General features: G+C 37.3%; 3 protein-coding genes across 3 annotated transcripts; 1 reads left to right on the top strand and 2 right to left on the bottom strand.

Moving 5' to 3' along the window:
- Positions 1-3,519: 3,519 nt before the first annotated feature.
- Positions 3,520-7,436, bottom strand: LOC113236439 (protein PIH1D3). The gene is made up of 3 exons (XM_026472507.1): positions 7,199-7,436; positions 6,532-6,734; positions 3,520-4,332 (listed from the first exon to the last, which is right to left on the bottom strand). Exons 1-3 carry the CDS (start codon positions 7,290-7,292, stop codon positions 4,075-4,077), a joined length of 555 nt encoding a protein of 184 aa, XP_026328292.1. The 5' UTR covers positions 7,293-7,436; the 3' UTR covers positions 3,520-4,074.
- Positions 7,437-7,792: 356 nt separating this feature from the next.
- Positions 7,793-9,412, bottom strand: LOC113234427 (probable 26S proteasome non-ATPase regulatory subunit 3). Its single transcript, XM_026469741.1, has one exon. It carries the CDS (start codon positions 9,395-9,397, stop codon positions 7,910-7,912), a length of 1,488 nt encoding a protein of 495 aa, XP_026325526.1. The 5' UTR covers positions 9,398-9,412; the 3' UTR covers positions 7,793-7,909.
- Positions 9,413-12,717: 3,305 nt separating this feature from the next.
- Positions 12,718-20,751, top strand: LOC113234808 (extensin). Its single transcript, XM_026470304.1, has 4 exons — positions 12,718-13,401; positions 16,412-16,609; positions 19,267-19,494; positions 19,624-20,751. The coding sequence occupies exons 1-4, from the start codon at positions 12,769-12,771 to the stop codon at positions 20,125-20,127; spliced, it is 1,563 nt and encodes a 520-aa protein (XP_026326089.1). The 5' UTR covers positions 12,718-12,768; the 3' UTR covers positions 20,128-20,751.
- Positions 20,752-22,261: the final 1,510 nt, after the last annotated feature.

Here is a 22,261-nt window from a genome sequence, read left to right as displayed (position 1 = left end):
GTCGCTTACCAACAGGCGCATGACTTGTTCGTCCCGTCATTTGATATTATACGAAAAATGTGAATAGTTAAGTCGAGGGTAAAATGGGTTTTATGAACGAGTTGTACACTCTGCTTTTCGCTTCGATTTCGACGAAATTAAACAGCAATAATAAATTACAAACAAATGTTTACTTACTTATGTTTGTTTTTCTTGGCAAATTTACTGTATTAGTTTGTATTTGTGATGAATTTTCTTGGACAATTCATCGAAATATATTATGAAAACACTTTCCGAGAACATATTCACTTGTTTTTCGACGCTCCAACGCATGAAATTTACGCGTTAAGATAAATTTGCTTAGATTTCGGCGGCAATATTTGCTCAACGACGTTTTTCGCATTCCTCTCTGTTAAAGTGTTAGTTGTGGTTGTAATTTCCTCTTCACTTAACGACATTATTTAACGTGAATTTTAAAACAATTTCAAATTGCAATACAATTTTTGCCAAGAAAAAGTAAGAACTTCCCGCCAATGTACTTTTTCTTCTTTTTCTGCACGTGACACTTAGCTCAGGTCGGACTATATAATGCTCATGTTATATTTAAGCTTTTTTTTTTGTGCATTTCTATATCATTATATTTATTAGTATTACTATTGCCTACTTTTAGTAATTTTGTAATATAACACGGATTAAAAAAAATAAAATTTAATTATTAAAGTTCTAGTTGGCGCCTGATGCCAACATCTTCATCTTCAGCCAAAATCTTCGTTTCAGACCAAGGCCTAAAACGAAGATTTTCTTCATGCACTAGAGCATAAAATCCTATTTTATGCAGCCTACACCTACACCCAGCAAATACGAACTTAAAAACCATGAGAAGTGAAAATATTATTGTTAACAACCACGATAACAAATTCAAACGAAAGCCAAACAAACGCTACAAAACAAATAACCACAAAGGTAGAATAGAAGTGTCCATGATTGGCCAAGTATATTTTAACCAATCAGGAGATAGTGGAGCTTTTGAGTAGCGTCATATTCAGAGCTGGGCAAGCGCGCCGGTTTTAACCCGGTTTCAAACCAGATTAAAACCTATAATTGCCCGAAATCGAGGCGAGCGACTACAATCTACCTCGTCGCCTCTTTCTTGCCTAAGAAAGAAAATTTTTTACACTAAAATTTCTATTAAGCATGGAATTATAGCAAATTCCGTAATCGCCGTTTCTGCCCACGATTTTCGGCAGAAATGGACTAAACCCGGCCCTCTGCCCATCTCAGGTTATATCTGATATTTTAAATGTTTATAGACAGTGCTGTTTTTCAAATGGTTACGCCTTTGTTGTAGGAAAAGAAAGCTCTAGCGTATATACCAGTCCGATGTAAAATGGGAGTGCGGATCCTCGGGGAGGACCCTTGCACGTTTGAACTTACTATAAACCTTATTACCACACACAGATCTATAAAGTTTCAGATAGTACAACAAAAAAAGTTTATTTTTGGTAAACTTATTATTATTGTAAAAAGTCGTGGAACAAAAGTTGTTGTTTATGATGTTAGTAATATAGTCCTGCGAGATTGTTAGCAAATAACCCTGTAGATACGCGTAATTATAATTACTAAATACAATGGCACAGGTAACTAATAACCAGGATCCAGAGATCAGATTATACTGAGATTGTTTTTTTAACTTTGCGATAACTAACCGTCGTTGTCGTGTGACTGAATGAAACAAAAGTGCTAAAACAATAAAGCAAATGTTGAGACAATAAAACAGGAAATGTGATATTGTGCGTGTAGTATCGTGGTATAGCTTTACCGTCTCTAAAAATAGGTTTTGTTCTGTCCCAGGGTGACGGGCGCAATGCCACTACCCCTTATATCTTTGCAATTCAAAGCTCTAAGCGGCATTGCCCCTGTTATGGACAGGCGCAAGGCTTGGTCCCGTCACTTGCTATCATAATAAAATCAGGATTTTGAAATACACGGAACAATTTTAATACAAAAAACTATAAAACAAGAAATCAAACAAAGATCCGTATCTACATTCAATGATATTTTTTTCAAAACAACCAAAACAAAAATAACAACAATTATACTCACGCAACAAATTATACATTTGGAATTCCTCTGTAGTCTGTAATCGCTGTACGTTCAAATTGGCGCCTTGAACTATGCTGGAGACGATAATGGCGGGATTTGTAAAATGCTAGAGGCCCCAGATCTGTGGGTCTCGGACGATACAAGCCCTGGACAACTGCCTAATAAACAAATTGGCAAAAAACATGGACATTGGAAGTTTTCTTATGTACCTAATGTTACGTAGTTGCGCTATGTTTTCTAAACTTAATTTCGACATAATTACTAATTAATACAAAGATCGAACACAAAGAATTCATTCCGCGTGCATGAATCAAACCTGCGTCTGTGCCCAACATCGAAAAAGGAGGAAATTCTCAATTCGATTGTATGTTTCTTTTTTGTATGTATATTACGCTATCTGATCTGGCATTTGTGAACCGATTTTCACGATTCTGTTTTTATCGGAAAGAAGGTAGGTACCCTCGGTAACCTCAGTAGTGGTCCTATTTAAATTTGAAGAAAATATTCCACTCTCAAGGGTGGCAAACTAGGGGAACAATGATTTTTGAGGTCGGTTTTTTAAGTAGGTACTCTGTACTGAGATTATTACCTATTTCCGACGCCAAGCAATAATTTTAGCATTACTGCGTTCCGGTTTAGAAGTGTACAGGTGTTGGTGAAACCCGCTAAACCGCATTCGAGAAGATCTGCTAAAAGCAACGGATAGGGGCATAGAGATGGCTGCTTACTGGGCCACAGAAATATAATGCTGGTTTTTTATTGGTTTTTGTCACGGGCTCGACAAGAAATTTATAATTTTTAGTCATTAATTTCTTCTGTTTAAATCTTAATAGGCTGAATAAATGTTTCTTTCTTTCTAAAGACTTGTTTCTTGGAGTAGAAGTCTTGCTAATTATAATTGGGGCATCAAACGATTTTTACACCGTTGATTGATTGATGTGATTATTTTCAATTACAGCGGCGATGTCATATGTCTCGCAAATTATAAATACTGTGTGAGGACATATCACTTGAATCGACATTTCAATATCATGAGCGGACTATTCACTTATGTATACAATACCACTTAAACAAGGTCAAAATGTATGCGAATTATTATTATTCTGAACGAGTGTCTTACAGTTAAGGTATCTATTTTTATAGGTCTACATAAATATTTTGTTTTTTATACCCACAACACGTAATTCGGCGCAAAAATAGAGCCTTTCTGGAACACAACATTGTTATCAAGTTATTTTGTATGGTGAGCGTGGAGAACTCCGTTTACCTGCATAATAATGACTAAGTATAGATGGTAAATGGTAAGGTAAACCTATATCGGCTACAGGCAATTAAATTCTAAAGTCACAAACAATGCGTGAACATTGTAACGCACTACGCGAGTGATTCTCAAGGTTTAACCATTGACAGGCAAATAAAAAAATATAACAAATGTAAAACTTCTTTAATTAAAATTGTGCTCGTAAACGTAATTATACAGAAAACTAAAAAATAAGTGGGAAATTGAATTAAGAATTATTAATACAAAGACCGAACACAAAGAAAAATTTCTTCGAGTTGACAGGACTCGTACCGTAGCAGCAGTAGCAGGTCGACGAAATTCTTCTAGGTGCCTCTTATAGATCATTCTATTGGTTTGTTGCTGTTTTCAACGTCGTAAGCGCCATCTTGTGGGAGATTTACGAACCTTCTCACCCTGCTGGTACCTTTACAGCTACCACAAGCTGACGTTGATGTGCTTTATTAAACGTGTTACTGATTGTTTCTGTAGTCCCCGACTCGTCCTTTAGCTCAGTTGGCAGACCGACGCTACGGTACAGCGCGTGCGACCGCGGTTCAGTCAAGTCTTGTCAGGTCGTGGGAATTTTTCTTTGTGTTCGATTTTTGTATTAATAATTATAATGAACTAGTGGAATTATTTCACAAAAAATATGTGAATATTACGGATGTAAAATACCGTGAAATTCAATGAAAATGCAGTAAGTAATAGAATTAAAAATTTACAAAATCGAATTCCCTATCCAATTTAAGAGTCAAGATCAAAGTTTCACTGGCAGTATCCCAATTAGCTTTGGATAAGTCGGGATCTATGCCATGAGGAAGCGGTAGACGCAAAGAATACTGAGAAGAATTAACGGTGACGCTCGCGGTATCAACCGCCAAATCAACATTTTCTTTTCTATCTCCAGGCATTTTTATCTTCAATATCAGATTTTCGCAGCTTGCCGAAGAAGTAGTTTTTGGACCAATCTATAAAGACAAAACCAAGGTTACCTATAAAATGTTAAGCACATATAACATTAGGCTACATCATAGCAATATCAACTTTTACGTACATATACTTTAAATTGTTAATATTTTACAACAGGAGCATACTTATTTCATTTGCTAGACAACCACACCAATTAGCCTTGTCTCAAGCTATGGAATGCCATGTACATGAGTACCAGAGCAAAACTACTACTGGGGCACTTCCCAGAACACCCAGATCAGAATCTATTTAGAAAAGTTCATTTCCAGAACCCGGGATGTCCTCATCCAGTGTCAACAGTGCAAACAGTTGTGCCACCGAAGTCGTCGATTGACATACATTTTAATTAAGTATAAGTATTATTTTTAGGTAGTTATGTAGGTTTGCTAGAAGACGTCGGTTCGAATCCGGCCAGATCGTAGAACTTTCTTAAGTAATTTCACAAAAAATAATTGAATATCAATTCAATACAAATTTAATATAAGTATTATGTTTAACGTTTTAATGTAATTTTAAAATATTAATGGTAATGGACCTGGGTAATAATTGTGAATTAAATTGCATATCGTCGTCTTAGAGTGAATACCTCGTATGTGATTTCTATGTAATTTTTCTGGACCAAGATAAAGATGTGGTGTAAAATTTAGCAAACGCAAGTTAGTATTTTAATTAGTTAAATTATATGTACCTCTTTCAGGTACTATATTACTTTAATAATACATTTAGGTAAGCAAGAAGTGAATACGGTTTTCTTCAACAAAAATCAGTAAAATATGTGAAAACGCGTATACGAGGTTTTCTCTCTAAGGCGACGATATAGCACCTGTATTTTACCAATTCAAAGGCCAGGAGTCTGACGGATATTGTATGACATAATTTTCTAATTTTATTGCTTTAATATATTTCTTGACACGCTAAACGGAGCTGATGAGTGAAAATAACTGCACTTGAATTTGTTTACTATCTATTTAACAGTTCATGTAATATGCTCATTCTCCAACATTAATGTCCTGAATACCATGTCATTTTTACTGTTCAATCTTTTATCTTTTTTAATTCTTTATTTTATTTTGCTTTTATCCTAACTGCTTTTTCAAATTTTATTAAAAAAATACTTTGTACCCTATGTAGTTGTAAGGTTGCCAGTTTAAATGCATGAAGCCGGAGGAGACTGGCTCTCGTGTCACTGGTAACCTTACTTTTGACAGTCGGTGATCTCATCTTGCATCTATATGTTCTTTTGTTGTAAACCAAAATATTTTTGAAAATACACAATCTAGGAAATGAAACTATTTTTCCGGATTTAAATCGCGTATATTTGTTTTTTCAAACAAACCGACGTTTCGGGCCCTTTACAGGTCCCATGGTCACGGTTGACTGAGGTGGTACAGTCTTCAACCAGTTATGTCTAATATTCGCAGACTGCAGACGTGTGTTTGACTTTGCGAGCATGTCATGGATAAACCTACACATTCAATGAAGTTTGACAAACCCCAGGTCCTTGCAAAAGAAGTCCGTTATCTACCCAGGATGCTGCGAGAGGCCATTGAAATTAAAAAACATCCTAATTTCAACAGGGAAGATGGTTTCTCCGTACCACCAGTTTGGGATCCAGTATTTCCTCTAATGAAAAATCACAAACAGACATAAGACTGCAGTACTAATTAATATGTTTTAGTTTATTCTAATTTCTATTAATAATTAATAATAAATTAAACTTAATAAAAATTCATTCAATAAAATAATTTGTAAAACTTAATGTAGCGTAAATTGGAATGTTTTCTTTGTAAAATTAAAAATAAGGTATTTAATTAATAACTATTGTAACTATAGTGAAAAAATAGGGTGGTTTGCATTAATATTAGACATAACTGGTTGAAGACTGTACCACCTCAGTCAACCGTGACCATGGGACCTGTAAAGGGCCCGAAACGTCGGTTTGTTTGAAAAAACAAATATACGCGATTTAAATCCGGAAAAATAGTTTCATTTCCTATGTGTAACAATCGCGAAAACCTAAGAACTCGATAAATACACAATCTATTATCATTAATTTTGTTTGTCCTGTCACCCCCGGAAGCTATTGATATCTAGTAGTAAGTTCGTCTGTTGCAGGCCTTTTTGTTTTGTTCTTGTTTATTTGTATTATGTTGTATTAAATGAACGGCTCCGGTTTGATCCAAATGTGATTAGCGTACCTGAAGGAAAACATCCTCAGCAGAAACCGATTGTTGATAATTCATAGTGTACTCAGGCACCTTGCGGTCTGCAATGGCGGCACCAGCCCTGCTAAGCTCTTCGGCCTCCTTTGCCTCCTGCTCTTCATACTCTTCGATTGTCTTCGGAGATTTTATTTTATCAGATTGCGGCAGTTTGTCTCTTGTTGACGTTATTTCGTATTCTGAAAATATACAATACCTACATCTAATGTCAAGAAACACGTATTGGAATAAATTATTTTTTGTTCTATTCTAAATGTGACAGACAATCACCACAGTAGCACCTTGAATCCAGGCTAGAAAATTTAAGACGGATCGGATCTAAAACATATGTCACGGGCATTTTTAAAAGATCGGTCACTATGAATAATGGCTGTTTGAATAATGTCCAAGCCGTTCTGTAGCCGTGGAAGGATGGTATACAAAACCCAGGCAATAACCAGTTATGAAAAAGTTTTATTCTCAAACTAGTCCGCACCACGTCCACCTGATAATCAAAATCGATGCCTCATCACATAAAGACCCACTTAACTTTGCAACCACAAACTTAAGTTGCATTATAAAACAATAAGAGTACGTGGAGATACTGTAAAGAAAATATGATATAATGCTACATGGAGAACAAAGTAAATAACAAAATCCGTACCTGTAGATTGTAAATCCTCTCCTTGTAATACCTCAGGTTCAGGTGGTCTCAATAAAGTAGCTAACGCCTGCATTTGCGATGGCGTGAATTCCATTTTGAAGTTAACTTATTATTGCTCTGATATTTAACGAAGGAGTATCGAGAAATTATATAATAAATAAAAAATAATGTCTATTACAATAAAATTGATCTTATTGCAGACGATCAATAATAATCAACATCAACCGTTCTAACCCATTGACGCGTCAACAACATTTGCGTTACTATAGTAACATAGATAAAATAATAAACAATGTGTATTGCAGTGTATTCATTTTCATATTAAAATGAATAATGGGTATGTTAATTAAACAATCAAGTATACCCCCGTATATACCCGAGATGAGGATATACTCGTCTCGGGTAAAATTACGCGTTTTATGCACTTGTTGTACAATCTACTATTAGTGGCTATAACATATACCAAGAAAAAAAAAAAGGAGAAGCCATTGCTTTCTTCTCATGCTGCATTCACATTTTAATTGCAATTTGATTAACCTTAATTTCTTAAGCAAGTTATTATTTATTTCAGAGAATTACTGTAAAAGAATTCTAAAATAAAGACTGTATATGAGTACACTTTTATATTTTAATTATCTCAAAACATTTGTTAAGTAGAACATGAAATTGCAATGAATTATTTAGAAATACAATTAACTACTATGTAAGATTTTAAGGGAAACCATCATCATCCTCTTCAGCCATTTCTTTAGCCAGTTCAAGATCTTGCTGTTCTCGTTCGCGCCGTTCTTCAGCGCTCTCTAATTCTTTACCATATGATTTTGGTGGATATCTCATTGCCTTCACACTCTGGTTGTGCAAATCCAGACAAAATGAAATACGCTGATGGAAAGCTAACTGAGGCTCCCTAGTGCAGTAAATATCAGAGCTCTCCTTGTTGCTCATGTACCCCTTCACAGGGTCCAGAGTAGCTTCAATCACACCATCCCTGATTGCCTTTGCAACAATGAACTCTGCGTCTTCAGCTGAATCCAAACCCAGTTTCCTAGCAATGTCTTTTGGAGAAATGCGGGAGTAAGAAAGTCCAATAGACCGAATAGCAGTCTTGATGACATTCTGTCTCAAACGAAGAATCAGCGTAAAAGTGTGGTCCGTGCGGAATTGAGGGCCAAAGTTTTCAAGTACTTCACCAAATCTTTGAAGATTGCCCAGTCTTACAGCTTGCGTCAACTGGAAGTATGGTGCCAAAGCTTTTCTGAGAGGAGCTTGTCTGAAAATAGCACGCTCAGGGATGTCACCTAGCAGAAGTTCTACAACAATGGCCAGCTTCTGCACAGTCTGACGAAAGCCTACAGCAGCAGTTTGTGGGGCCTTCCTGAGAGCTTGCACAAGATGTTTATGTGCATCACTGTACTCGAGGCGGGCTGCCTTTATCCTTCCAAGGTAATACATAAATCTCGCCCACTCATTGTTGCTTGCATTTTCAGGGAAAACGGACTTGCTGACTAACTTATCAGCTTGATCATACAGAGAGTAATGCAAGTAATTACGTAAAAGGCAATTAATAAGGACAGCTTGCCCTTCAAAGTCATTTCGTAGTGTGGAAGTCCTTAGACGAGCATGAAGCAATCCCCTGACAAGATCCAGTTTGTTGGTCAACTCAAATACTCTTGAGTGGTAAAAATAGCATTTAGCAGCAATTAAATCTAGAGTTCTTCGGTTTTGAGAGGTTATTTTATTCATAAGCTGCTGGGAACAATCACTGGCTTCTTGCAATTTGTTTGTGTCAAGCAAGCGCAAGAGTACTAAAAGGTGCAGATAGACATCAACCTCCGGAACTGGCGTTTTCGGAGCACTTCTAGAGCGTGGGGTTTCGATCTCTACGGAACCAGGAGCAGGGCTTTCTACAAAAGCAAGCAAAGTCTCTTTGTCCGCATTTGAGGGGTACAGTTGGTTAATAATCGCTCGCAGGACGTTGCCATTTAACTTCCTCCTTGTACTTGGTAGTGACCGTAACACACGCATAGCAAATCGAGGTTCCTTGGATGTTACCGCTTTGTCGATTTGTCTGACATGCTCCCTCAAATCCTGAACGCTGAGGACATCGGCATCTTTTTTCACTTCACCTGTTCCCTCGTCGCTGGCTGCCGCGGGACTTTCAACATTCTTCATTTCCACATCTTGTTCCACAGGAGCCATTTTAAAACTAGATAACACAGAAAAACTTTATATTACCAAAATTTCTGTGCAACAAACGCACTCGCAATACAACAAAATGAATGATTTGACATTTATTTCATTCATGCAATCAATGTCAAAAAAAACGCAAGTAACTTGTTCGGATACATTTTACGAACCTGGCAACAAAGCAGACAAACAAAACTTTTTAACTATTTTGTTATAAATGATTAACTTAATGTATAGGGCGTGCTGTTAATTACAATACAGTAATTTGAGTTATGTTACACGTCTATGATTAACTTAATGTATAGGGCGTGCTGTTAATTACAATACAGTAATTTGAGTTATGTTACACGTCTATCAAATTAATTTAAAAAAATATAGACAAATCAAGTCAAGAGCACGCCAAGCTTGACACTTAAGATTTAAATCCAACTCTATGCCGCTTACGATAAGAACAGTCCAAAGTATTAAGTGTCAAGCTTGACGTGTGTTACATAGAATACATAATGTATTCTACGTACCGTTCTTGGTAATAGCAGTGCGATATATATTATTGCAAATATTTTACGATGTTGCGCTAATTCATTAATTTTGTATAAGTGTGCTGAACAGCAAATAAAAAATCAGACAGGCGAACCAAACTATTTTTTTTTAAACTGTCTTTTTTGAAGATGGAGTAAAATGACAGTCTATGTCGCAAAAGTGTTGCCCGCTTGTAAACAGCTAGTGATTCTAGTCGAAAATATTCTATCGACTATCGATTGAATGTTGGTTATGATTATGCAATAAATAACCAACTTGGTTTCATTCCTACACTTTTCCATGCCTATAAATTAATCTGCTTTCTTGATCTTATCCCACCTAGGGATGGGTAATTGATAAACATTTTACAGTATACGGGATTATTTGCAAAATACAAACAACTTCGCGAAACTGTATTACTAACATCATAAAACTTTTGTTTCATGACTTTTAATAATTCGCCAGATTTCGCCAGATTTTACTTAGTTCTAAACGGTGATAACTTTGTACAAAATGCAAGAGTCGTCGGAGAGGACGCTTGCACGTTAGAACTTACTACCGCATTACCAATTACAGACCTACAAAGCGTCAGATAGTACAAAAAAGTTTATTTCTGGTATATTTATCATGTTTTGTCAAAAATCACGCAACAAAAGTTGTTGTAAGAGTTATAAGTAATATTATATTACTTTTGTGCGAGGTTGTTAGTATTTTAAAAACTATCGTGTATATCGTACTGACATTCACAAGCAGTATTCATATTTATCTTGATAAATATATCGATATTTCTATACATGGATATTTTTCCCAAAGGCCGTAAACTTAAATATTCCCAAACTGTATCTACCAAATACACCTATAAAGTAAATTCGGGAAATTAAATTAACAGGATTGAACGTGTTGGAGGCATAAAAAAAATATTAAAGACAATGTAAAAGTACTTACTGCTAACGCAAGAGTGTTTATGAGAGCATTGATGCGTGTTAATGAGGCGAAGTATCAGGATCGTAGGTAGTGGAAGGCGGTGGTCTCTGCATACCCCAATGGTTACTCAAACATACAGTATTCATATAAATAAAAAATACTATTGCATCTCGGCTAGAAACAGCAACATTGTTTTTATTTGTTGCCGTCGAGATACAACAACGCCCATTGCACCAAATACCGAGTACAACAACGCTATAATAAGTATCTCATTTCCACTACATCGGGAAGTATGCCTTACGTTTTTACAATTGTGAGGTCTTATACTCGTAATCTATTACGCCTCCGTATATTATCTCCATGGCGATAGCGTGCGTACGCGTCGGGCTTCGCCCTCCGTGGATCTTGGCCTCCGGCCTCTGCAGTTATCACTTTGTTTAAAAAATTTTAAATAACAATTTAATGCGGCCATATTTAAAAATTGCAATAATATTTTTTTACCACTAGTTTTTATCAAATCTTTTTTTGCCAATTTCCAGTCCAAGCAAAGCAAGTTTTTTCAACAGCCATTACATAAAAAATTACGGTTATTCGAAAAACGACGGAAACAAAATTTTTATACCCGATTTAATCTCGAATTTTTTTTACCCGAAATTATGATTGAAGCCATGCCATTTTCAAAAGTTGAATTAGAAAAAAAATTATCTACCGCGAAAAACGTTTGTATGACAGCCATATTAAAAACTGGCGCAAAACACTTATGGCCCCTAATTATGATTAAGAACTCCTAAAGACCCCCCCATACCAATTTTCAGCCGGATCGAAGCAAGTTTTTATTCGGTCGCCATTTTCAATTCGCCATCTTGAAATTTTTGATACAGACAGTTGACCACTGTTACACTCTATGATATTCCTTCGAGCATCTCGTACCTATCTCTAATAGTTTCCGTTATAGTAGATCTTGAAATTTGGCGACCATCTTGTTTATTTGAATTTCGAACATTTTTTACATTCGGCGGAAATTGCCCAGGGTGTACCTTATAAAAGTGCACAAATATCCTCTCCATATATTATAGTTTTTGCAGGCCGTTGATCACTCTTTCATATTTTCCACATTCAGGTCTTCTCATATTTGATTGTTTACTTTGGAACCTATCCGCGTACAACAGTATAAATATCTTTTTTCCACCATTTCTATCTGTGAGTCTTACTTGTAGGTTTGTATATGTAATGGAACGCAAGTCCATCCTTGGCTAGACTGTATATAGCAGCAGTTATTTTTACAAGTTACTACGGTGTAAGACGGCTTATTTCGTGGAGCACTTGATGCAATGAATTCGATAGCGGATATGCAAAAAAAATCGATTCGAATGTAGTATTTATGATACTTTGACAGGGAACTGCTTATGAATGGCGATTCCTGTGTGGTATGCTCTAAGATGTATTGATATTATTTTAAAATATTGTAACATACATGCTCTGGCTGCGATAAAACATATCGACGATATTTAATGAAAAAATATCGATATTTTTTACCCATGCCCAATGCTATTCCATTATCTATGCGTAGAAATTGCAACTTTTGCCTGCTTTTACTCCGTGGCCGACAACATAGACTCTAATTAAAAAAAAAATGAACTGACTGCGTCTTTTTGGTGACTTCTGTCGTTTTTGACTATGTTTTCCTGCGTTGGGAACACTGAAGAATAGACAAGACAAAACTACTCTACTAGCATTGCTCGTAGTTGCTTAACCAATATACTGTACTTCGGGAAATACTGATAAAAAGCTATATTACTAATGTTACAATCGACAATTCGTAGATTACAACCATCATATTATCACAAGAACCGTCTGTGCCAAACATCATAAGCAACGGAAGCGCTTCGGCAGCAGGGGATCGGTTGATTCTTTACATAAAATTTCAATGTGTTCTGGAAATGGTTTGCAAAGAGGACGTGGTATCATGGTTTAAAGAATTAGAAAGCTATAAACGAATAGATGCGATGTGTACATTATTAAATATGTGCCTGCCGTTTGAACTGCGTTTCATTGGCACGTACCTCGAGGAGCTCGGTAAGCGGGACTTTCAGGAGTTGCGTGGTGCCGAACTCAGAGCGAACAACCCCACAGACTTGGCGGCAGACATTGGAGGCGCGAACACAGACCCCAGGACTCGACGGAAAATGGCCCTTTACGTGTCGTTGCTGAGGTCGTGCAATTTCGCGTGTGCTACTACATTGTACAACGCTATGGTCAGTTTAGAGCAGAGTGGACTGTTAAAAGGCTTGTACGGGGACCTGTTGGAGGAAATCTTGTTGTTGTACACAATGGCTCTTCACCATCCAGCTTTCACATTTGACCAGAAGACACATTTTCGGGAAATATTGGAAAAATTGAATGTGGAGGACCAGAGATTACAGTACCAGGAGCAGCAAGAACACATAAATGTTACACCAGTGAGTGGTTGCCATACACAAGCCAATGTCACCCCTAATATGTCAGTTCCACCGCCTAACATGTCTAATATGGGCCCACCACCTGGTTTGATATTTGTTAAGCCTGGGGTGCAGGTGAGTGTCATTATTGTTATTTCCATGCTTTTCTCTATTTCCACACTTTCTTAATCACATTGAGAGTACCATTTAATAATAATAATGTGCAAGACAATCACACCCGTTACTTGGTCAAAAACCAGGGCATTTACTACTACTACCCAAAACATCCAGACCAGAACCCATTTTGAAAAGTTCATTTCCTGAATCGGTCCTTCCAGGAATCGAACTTGAGCCCTCCTTGTCCAGCATCCACAGTGCTAAGCGTTGGGCCACCAGGGCCTTCAAATTCAACATCACTAGAGTAAATTCTCAGTGCAATGAACATTTTGCCAACTTTATTTTTTGGTCAGTTTCTGTTATTTTTGTAAACAGTCATATTTATTTACTCACTTTATGGTCCTCTAATTTTGGGAAAGAAATAAACAAAGTAAAAACAGAACAGGTCCAAAAATGAAGTTGGTGTAATATTCATTGGAGGTATTGAAATCATGGTCATAGTTTTCCATTGAATTATAATTAATTTATTACTTTATATGTACATAGTTATTAAAGTGTCAGTTGTAAGTTATAATTGCCTGTTTAAGATGTATACATACATCGACCGTTGAACACTCAGGGTCATATTCCAGAACTCTACCAATGCTCGAGTCAGGACTTGAGTATAATTTAAAGCACTAGAAATCATACTCAAGTCCCTGCCATTAGAGTCATATTTCCAGTGCTTGTGTTGCCAGTGCAATCTTGACTTGAACATTGAATAGAGTTCTAGAATACGACCCTCAGAGTCCAGTGCTTAGCAGTCATAGGTTATGGGTTAATAAAGTACACAATCATTTGGTGCTTGTATAAAGCTGTAGTTGATCTCCATAATTTACTTTAATTCAAAATGAAAAGCCCAAAGGGGTCTATTATAACTATGTGATTAAACAGTAAATCACAATTCCAAGTGAAGTTTGGAATTAAATAAGGGTGATGATATATGAGCATGTCCTCTCGTTTTGAGAATTTTGATGAGAGTGATGATGGAACAAACCAGTGTAAGGATAGGGAAGGAAAAGTGGATTCAAATATAATTCAAAATTTTAAGTCACCACTTTTAAAATTTTGAATCAATTTTTCAAGGAGGTGAGCATAGTCACCAAGTTCCATTTAAAATACCCCAATAAGGTACCTTTACATGGGACGCTGATGCTGTTCATAAGTCAAACCAGAACATTTAAAATTCGTCGCCTTACTTTCTCAAAGTCTTATGTTAAAGCACAAAGTTACTGAAATGCAAAAATTGGATTGTATGTACACATTTTGCAGGCTGATTTCATATCACATTTCCTTCATAAATTACACATTGATTATTACCTATTCTTAAAGTAATGCATCCAAATTAGTACCCTTGATAAGAAATTTCAAAAAATAGAAAGTTTTGCTATCTCCTGAATGATCACTCTTTATAAGATATGAGTTTGAGAAAGTATGGCATTGAATTTATGCCTCTTCCGCCTATATACAGCTTACTATCAATAATCCTATATAATAAATAAGCAACAATTATCCTTTCCACCTGTTGAGACATTGATATAGCAAATGTGTTGGCTCAATTTGTTGTCATTATGAGTTAATTATGAGTTTCAGTTTTTTTGAATATCATTGGGATGGTAGACAAAATTAATTCTGCCTGCTTTTCCTCATTTTTTCATCAATCTTATTTTTTGTACTGTTGATTATCTACCTGGAAAGTTTTATAAAATAAAAAAAAATGGTAAAATCCATGACTATATTTTTATTCTATTCTGAAATAACCAAGAATTATGCAGTCTAAATATCTTTCTAAAAATAGTGTTAGCACCATATTGCAGAAAAATTACAAATATCATTATCATGTTACTGACAACTATATAAATAAAATAAAATAATTGAAATGCACTTTATTTCACATGCTAAAGCACATAAACTACAATCAATTGTTGAAAATAATATTTTAGAAAAAGAAATTAAAACAAAATTGCAGTAATCGTGAAAATTAAAAATAAAATAAATGCCTTATTTAGAACTACCATTATCATTATTGTATTTGTGTATATATATCAATTCTATTATTTGTGCATAATTCAGGAGAAATTTAAGTGCCAGGTGAAGTTTTATTTTGGTCTATACGTTTTGCTTTCCTGGCATATAGTGTCCCTGCATTTATTACTTTGATATTCTTACCAAACCACCATGTATTGGTTGGATTGTCTGGTGCATAATTTAGATTTTTTTTATTAATTTCTATTATTGGGATATAATTACTGGCCCATAATTAGCAATCCAGTTTTCTCTTAATCTTTTAATATCTAAGATCAGCAACAACCTTTTTGCTTAACGTAACAATAGAAAATTTATTACCTCCCAGTATTGTTGTATGTCGTAACATGTAAGCTCAATCAGTAATTTTCACTTGTGTCTATATTGAAACACAAAAATGCTTATGGATCTTACAGTTGAATCTCATTAGTTTTATATTGGTTTGTATGTTCAAATCCAAATGAAATCATAGTAGAGAGAGGCCGAGTTTCTGTGAAGTTATTAACATTATTGTTTTAATTTTGTGCAATGTTGTGCTGGTATGGTTATCATATTGTATTTATCTTCTGGGTTTTGTGATATATATTTCATTTTATGGCATAACATTGTAATGATTCTGTAATACTGTATTTACCATGCTTATTGCCTAGGACAGCTTTCCTATAAGAATTGCAAGGAGCCATCATTTCTTCATTGGTTTGATAATACCGTGTATAAAAACAGTAATTTTTTGACAAAATGGTGATCTTAATTTTTTATTTTATTTTTGTTTTACTTCATATATTATGTATTTATTATACATGCTTTTGTGAACCAATATTGATGATATTTTTTTATTGAAATGGGTATGTTTAGGATGTTCCTGAATAAATTTGGTTATAAAAACAACATATTTGTTTGTTTATATATAATTAGTAACTTTTGTACACCAAAATAATTATAGTCAATTTTACTATTATTCCAGCCCCAAAGCACAGACCCAGTACCAGAACTCGGCTCACCACCAGTGCTGAGCGGGGCAGGAGGAGTGGTTTCTATGCTGGGAGAGGTGACGCACCCCCCTCCCGGCTTGCCTCTGCCCCCCTACAGCATACCTGAGTTCATAGGGCAGCACCCTTGGCCTGCAAATATCATCATTTCACCCATTAATCAACCAATAGAGGTAAGTTATACTTCTTTGCTTATTTTTGTACTATAAGATGTCTAAAACTTTTCCTATTGGTGGTGCCCTTTTTGGATTTCACCAGTTTTGAGTTTTCTGCTTGGCCTTTTTAGAGGCTTTTACATGTTCTGTTATTCAAAGTGAGAGATGAAGTACAAGCTTTCGTATTAGATTTTGAATTTACACACTGAAGAAATGTTGAATCATCTTGAAACAGTTGTATTACTATACGTCTACATGGGAAGCACTGCCACCTAATCTATTTCTGCCGCCAAGCAGTAATGTGAGCGTTACTGCGTTCAGGTTTTAAAGGGTAGGCGTGCTGGTAAAATTACAGGCACACGGGACTTGACGACTTACGTCTCAGGGTGACAGGTGCAGTGTCAATGCCCCTCAGATCTTTGCGATTTAAAGCTCTTGAGTGGCACTGCAACTGTTATGGACAGACGTGTAGCTTACCACCAGGCGCACGACTTGTTCGTCCCGTCACTCGATATTATATAAAAAGTATACAATATATAAAATTATATAAAAATTTATATATATATATATATATATATATATATATATATATAGATATATATAAGTTAGTAAGTTAGTAAATTACAAAATGTTAAGTCTAAGGGTACACAATACAAATACAGCAACACAAAATAAATATAACATTATATTAACAATACTATGCGACGACGGCATGCAGTCGCATCCAATGAGCTAACAACGCCGAGTTCCAACGTGCGGACAACGTGCTCAGGATGCGGTTGGGGCTGTTGCGCAGGCGGCATAGCATCGTGGTACACCTCTTGTGCATGATGGCTGCAAACCCGTCTGTGTGCGCCTCCGCGAACATACCCGAGTCGCTGCAGTAGCGCGGCAGCCCCAGCCCGCGCTATATTGCGCGTTGTATGTCCTTCGCGTACAGCCAACCCACAGACTGCACGTGTAAAAAGACTACGCTGTGTAATAGCATTTATAATTTCGATGCCGTACTTTCTCAAACTCGTATCTTATAAAGAGTGATTATTCAGGAGATGGCACAACTTTGTATTTATTTTAAATTTCTTATCATGGGTGTTAATTACGATGCATTACTTTAAGAATAGGTAAAAGCAAATGTGTGAATATAAAATAAATGTCCGTTAAATTAAAATCTTATGATATAGGAAGTCTAGTAATTTGACAGCTCTTACAGTTTTAAATTTGACAATAATGAGAGAAACAGATGAACTTCAGTTAAAAACATGTACTTTTGACTTTTATGATTTGACGCCAGTGTTCAGTGGGACCTGAAGCGAGTTCCTACTCTCAACACACGTTACTTAAATGTTCTAGCGCAGGATTTCCTCTAAGAAATAGATTTAGGGCGCGTTCCCATTATGTCGTGACGACAGGTAGTCGTGCAGTTTAAAGTGTTGTGCCTTGTATTTAAATGAAGTTGTTCACATGTAGTACAACTGTCATTCACGACTTTTTACGAAAACAAAACAATTTTTTATTTTTACAATTATAATAACTGCAATTATTACAATTTACGAAGACGATGGGAAGAGCTGGAACACCCGTCGTCACACGATAAATAAAACGTCACGATTAAAATGTGACGACAGACAATAGCAACTTGAAAAGGTTCTGTTGTGCAAACGACAAATTTTTTCTCATAAACGATAAATTGTCGTCACGATCTAGTAGCAACAGCTAGACACGACAGTCCTTCAACGATAAAGTAAACGCTCACGACAGATAGTCGTTATATGGGAACAGGCTAAATGCGACAGTTGTCAAACGATAACTAAAACGTTATGACATAATGGGAACTCGCCCTTAGGCCATCAACAATGCTGGCCAAATGCGGATTGTCGACGTGAAATGTGTAAATAAATAGTGCTACGTGCACCTTTTTAGTACATTTACAGATATTTAAACAAGGAATTATTTTATGAAAATAGATAACATTTAGTTAGGCATTATTTTCTCAGTATAGTTTTTAATATTGCTACAAATATGTCAATGAAGAATGTTGTGCTGTAAAACACACTGCCGCTATTTGCGACTGATAATAAAAAAATACAGTATTGTGTTACACCAAGAACACTTTATAAATAAGTACTTTCTTAAAACATTGTAATAAGAACTCCATTCAATAAGTATTAATAGAATATCATGATGTTTTAATACTACGATATTCATATATTTTTTGTGAAAATACCTCACTACTATGATTAATAACTACAAACATGGAACAACACAAACAAAAAATCCTTCAATTTGACTGGACTCGAACCAGCGTCTGTTGCCATTTCGGGGCCACCGCTCTTGTCAATTGAGTTACAGACCGAGTTAGTAGATCTTACGAATTTTCCCTATGTGCTTGTACTGGGTTTAAACGGCTTTTTTGCCGTCAGTGCCAGTTTACTATGTAATGTTGCCAATTAGTACTTGCTTTTAAGTAGGTTTCGAATCATTCTTGAATGCGACAAACAGACTGTCAGGTCGCATTAGATTTTGTTATACCCAAAGTTGGTATTGCCTTTGGTTTCACAATAATACCCAGTATTTTGTTTGCGTTTTTGTAGGGCTCGCGCGATAATGCGCGAGAATAGCAGTATCTCGTCTCTATCGTGCTAGCCCTACTGAAGATCACCGTATTTTGCTTGTAGGTAATAAACTACCCGATGGCTGGCGCCGCGCCGACGTCGCCGCTGGTGTCATCACCGGGCGACAGTCGCGCCGCGTCGCCGCGCGCCCGCCGTCGCCCGTCGCGTGACCGCAGCCCGCCGCCGCCCGCGCCCCCCGCGCCTCCCGCGCTGCCCGGGCCGCCCCTGGAACCGCCGCAGCCCGCGCTCGCGCACCTCGCGGCCACCTTCGACAATCTCACCGTGGGCGAGGTGAGCGCTCCGGCGACTCTGAGCCGACCGTCGCTTCCTTCGTATTCGCGACCCTTCTCGTGCTCACCGGTTTTCGTCTACAGTTGTCATCCGGCTCGTCCCCAATTCGACTCGTTTACGATGTTTCAGATGCGACATAGCATCGGCGACGAAAGGTTGCGCGAACTAGCGGTGCAGCATCAGTATCGGTCCCTCGAGAAACTGAACGGCGTCCGGAGACGAGCGGGCGCGTTCTGCCCGCCGCCGCTCTCGTCGTCGGACAGCGGGTCCAGCGCGCCTCCGTCCCCACCCGGCACGCCGGCGCCCCCCCCTCGCCGCGCGACGCCCTCTGCGCCGCCGCCCGGGCCCTTCCTTCCGTACCCCCGGCCGTTCGCCTACCCCACGCCGCCGCCGGCATTCCGAGCGCCGCCGCCGCCTTTCGCCAACGGGGAACCCCCGCACTATCCCACGCCGCCACAATACGGCGGCTTCATGCCGGTGGTGTACGCGCCGCCGAAACTGTCCTGCTGGAACTGCGGCGCGGCGGGCCACGCCGGTCACGAATGCAAAGAGCCCAGTATGGAGGAGATGACGCGTGCCGGCGGCTATCAATTGGATTTCGGTGGCGCGCCGCCCGAGCCTGCCGACAAGTAGGGCTCGGCCAAAGCCGTCTCGGCACCAGTGGCTCGACCCGGCTTCCGCCTCGATCGGTAGCGCGCGTCACCACCTGCCGGGGCGAGGCCCAGCTTGTACAGTTGACGACGTCCGATCGACGTGCGATCTGTCCATTAGTACCAAAGTGTCAGGTTTAAATTGCGTATATACCGACCTGAACCAATCCGTTCGCGTGCCATGGGTATACCCGCCGTGGCGCGTGGCGAGTATGAATTTCACGGACGTTTTGATCGTAGATCGAAATATATGACCTATGACGTTATTCTTATGTGCGCTTAGTGGACTAACTTATTAGAGCGGTGACTTTTGATTTGTAATGTTTAAGAGTAATTGCACTTTCAATTTATTTACTCGACATTTTATTGTTATATACATATCACACATTCCAGAGCACTAGGTATGATCGATGTGTGTGATATTATCTAGAACATCTTGTCAATGTTCAAGTACAATCAATATATTATGCATATTTGAAATTGTTATGTCGAAAACAATGTGGAAGAGGAAGCTGAACTAGTTAAAATTTGTAAATAGATTGTGATTTAATGATCAACAATATAATTTAGATCCAACACATTTGACTAATAAAATTTATGAAAAATTGTAACGTATTCCATTTCTTTTGTTTACTTGTACATATTGTATTGTATAAATTGAAAGTGCCATTATTTTTGGACAAGTAGCGTATGTGTAAGAATTTCGAGGGAATTCCATGAATGATTTATTGGTGACAGCAGCAGGTTATGATTTGTACAAAATATTTGTGCCAGACGAAATCGAAATATGGTGTAAGAAAGCCCTAGTAGCCATCGTCACAATTCGTTGAAACCTTCATTAGTTTGTATTTGCATAGTGACGAAGATTGTGTTGTTGTTTTTGTTTTCCGTGATAATGACATCACAGATTTAAATATTTTTTATTGGAAAATTTGTCTATTTTTGTGGGATATTGGGGTAAACAAATAAAAATACAAATGATACACAAGGCTACAATATCTCATGTGCGATTACACATTTTTGGTAATTTTTTTGACATCATACTTTAAAACTATGGATGGACTTAGCGGATGAACGCGACAAATTACGCAATTTCACTCGATTATGACAAATTAAAACACTGCAAGAGGCATAGGCGTTGTCATTGTTATTGTCTTGTGCACGCGTATTTTCCGCTTAACCGATTCTAGTCAGTTCATTTTATATCTTCGTCACTGTAGTAACATCTTATCTCCATTAGAACATTTAGTACATCTTTTTTAGTACAAGTAAGAGCATATTTTATAAAATTATGTCAAATTGTAGGTAACATTAACATTAGAAAGCAATTGTTGAATGTTGTGGAATTCCATAATAACTACATTGTGGTGCACGTGTTTGTTTTGACTATTTGTTTAATATATGTTTAGAATATATGTATTTAAGCTGCGTCTGCTGCTGTTTTGTGCCCATAACAATATAACAATAAGACTGGGTGACTATTAACTGTGTGATAAAAATAAGCGATGTAATTTGGCTTGGGCGCCTTCAAATTAGACGCTTCTGGAAGCGTCACTACTAATTTTCATACACGATTGTCACAGATGGCGCTACGGCAAAAAAGCCGTTAAAAAAACGAAAACAAAGACAAAACATAAACATAGAAGAATTTGGTTGGTTGATAAAAAGTGGCGTAGTTGGCATAGCGTCTAGCATGGTTTGCTGGAAGACGTTGATTCGAATCCAGCCAGATCGAAGGATTTTTTCTAAATGTCCGATCTTTGTATTAATAATTTCATATAATATTTGGAAGCGCAGCTACAGCGCGACAATCGAGTTACGCGGGCGCCACTTATGCAGACTAGATAATATATATAAGAATTATTAGTGGTGCAGCTGCTGCTTCTGTAAACGTCAAATTTGAAGGCGGCTTAAGTTTTTCGGATTCCTTGGTGATGGAATTCCCTTAGATTCTGTATTCTTCCATAAACTACCATCAGTGTACGTAATAGATTAGTGGATAGCCCCACTTGTTAATCGTAAGCCAATGTGACTCCTAAACTCTGTTCACAGTTGAAATCGGAGTGTGACGAATTTCTATAAAACGTACTAATTTGTTAGAATTATTAATACAAAGA

This window comes from Hyposmocoma kahamanoa, unplaced genomic scaffold (assembly GCF_003589595.1).
Source record: "Hyposmocoma kahamanoa isolate Upper Pololo Valley unplaced genomic scaffold, ASM358959v1 102, whole genome shotgun sequence".
NCBI classification, from domain to species: domain Eukaryota; kingdom Metazoa; phylum Arthropoda; class Insecta; order Lepidoptera; family Cosmopterigidae; genus Hyposmocoma; species Hyposmocoma kahamanoa.
Note: the sequence above shows the minus strand (reverse complement) of the source record. Positions and strands in the feature narration are given on the sequence as shown.

Coding starts and splice junctions, on each gene's coding strand:
- LOC113236439 (XM_026472507.1), bottom strand. CDS start 7,292: ATGGAATTCACGCCATCGCAAATGCAGGCGTTAGCTACTTTATTGAGA. Junction 6,735..7,198: donor AGAGGATTTACAATCTACAG/GTACGGATTTTG, acceptor GTATATTTTCAG/AATACGAAATAACGTCAACA. Junction 4,333..6,531: donor CTGAGGATGTTTTCCTTCAG/GTACGCTAATCA, acceptor TTGTCTTTATAG/ATTGGTCCAAAAACTACTTC.
- LOC113234427 (XM_026469741.1), bottom strand. CDS start 9,397: ATGGCTCCTGTGGAACAAGATGTGGAAATGAAGAATGTTGAAAGTCCC.
- LOC113234808 (XM_026470304.1), top strand. CDS start 12,769: ATGGTTTGCAAAGAGGACGTGGTATCATGGTTTAAAGAATTAGAAAGC. Junction 16,610..19,266: donor CCATTAATCAACCAATAGAG/GTAAGTTATACT, acceptor TTTTGCTTGTAG/GTAATAAACTACCCGATGGC. Junction 19,495..19,623: donor ACAATCTCACCGTGGGCGAG/GTGAGCGCTCCG, acceptor ACGATGTTTCAG/ATGCGACATAGCATCGGCGA.